This window comes from Hippocampus comes, unplaced genomic scaffold, assembly GCF_001891065.2.
Source record: "Hippocampus comes isolate QL1 unplaced genomic scaffold, H_comes_QL1_v1.1 C16878198, whole genome shotgun sequence".
Classification (NCBI taxonomy): Eukaryota; Metazoa; Chordata; class Actinopteri; order Syngnathiformes; family Syngnathidae; genus Hippocampus; species Hippocampus comes.
The window spans coordinates 1-1,080 of NW_017840476.1; the positions used below are offsets into that span (position 1 = coordinate 1).

The following is a 1,080-nucleotide window of genomic DNA, read 5'->3' on the forward strand; positions in this document are numbered from 1 at the left end:
AATAGACTTCCTGGTCAGAGCAGGTGTCAAGATGTAAACCGAGAAGTTTGAGCAAACAAGGTGGAGGCTTACAACGGCTCCTGTTCGCTGCACAAAGACACAATTGGCCTAAGGGGAGTCGGTCTCCTAGCAACCGGTCTCAATCCACACCCCTCCCTGTCCCGTACGCAGAGCAGGTGAACTCCTCCCGTCTCCACCGGGATTGCGGCCACATCCCCGGAGGGACGAGCTCCGTTCCTGTCGCAGTCGCTGCCGCAGCCGCGTGGCGAGCAGGACAAGATGGCCAACTCGGCTCTGGAGATGCTGGGCCTCATTCTGACGCTCATCGGGCTGATCGGGGTGGCGGCCAGCACCGGCATGCCCATGTGGAGAGTCACGGCCTTCATCGGCGAGAACATCATCGTGTTCGAGACTCGCTACGAAGGCCTGTGGATGAACTGCTTCAAGCAGGCCGACATCAGGATGCAGTGCAAGGTGTACGACTCCCTCCTGGCCCTGCCCCCGGACCTCCAGGCGGCTCGGGGTCTCATGTGCTGCTCCCTGGCCCTGGCCGGCCTGGCGCTTCTCATCAGCCTGGCGGGGCTGCAGTGCACGGCGTGCATCCGCAACAACGACCGAGCCAAGCGACTGGTGCTCATCGTCGCCGGGGCCATGATCTTCATGGCGTGCATCTGCGTGCTGATCCCCGTGTCCTGGACGGGTCACGTCATCATCCGCGACTTCTACAACCCTTTGCTGATCGACGCCCAGCGGAGGGAGCTGGGGGAGGCCCTCTACATCGGCTGGGTGGCCGGCGCCTTCCTATTCGCCGGAGGATGCGTGTTCACCTGCTGCAACGTGCGGTCGGAAGGCAAAAGCGCGAGGGGCTACGTCTACTCCGGGAACTCGGACTACATGGCGTACCCTCCGCAGCCCGTCCGGCCTCTGCAGCCTCAGCAACTGGTGCTGCTCCCTCAGGCCCAGGCTCAGCCCGTCCTGTCCAGACACCCCTCCGCCCAGGCCCAACCCGTCCTGTCCAGACACCCCTCCGCCCGGGCCCAGCCCGTCCCGTCTAGACACCCCTCCACCATCTACAGCTAC

The 1,080-nt window shown here is 63.9% G+C and overlaps 1 protein-coding gene across 1 annotated transcript; it reads left to right on the top strand.

Annotated features, from left to right (window-relative positions):
* Positions 1 to 9: 9 nt before the first annotated feature.
* LOC109509389 (claudin-8-like) lies at positions 10 to 1,077 on the top strand (the record flags this gene model as incomplete). The annotated part of the gene is made up of 1 exon (XM_019859242.1): positions 10 to 1,077. A coding segment is annotated over exon 1 (798 nt), but the record flags the coding sequence as incomplete, so codon positions are not given.
* Positions 1,078 to 1,080: the final 3 nt, after the last annotated feature.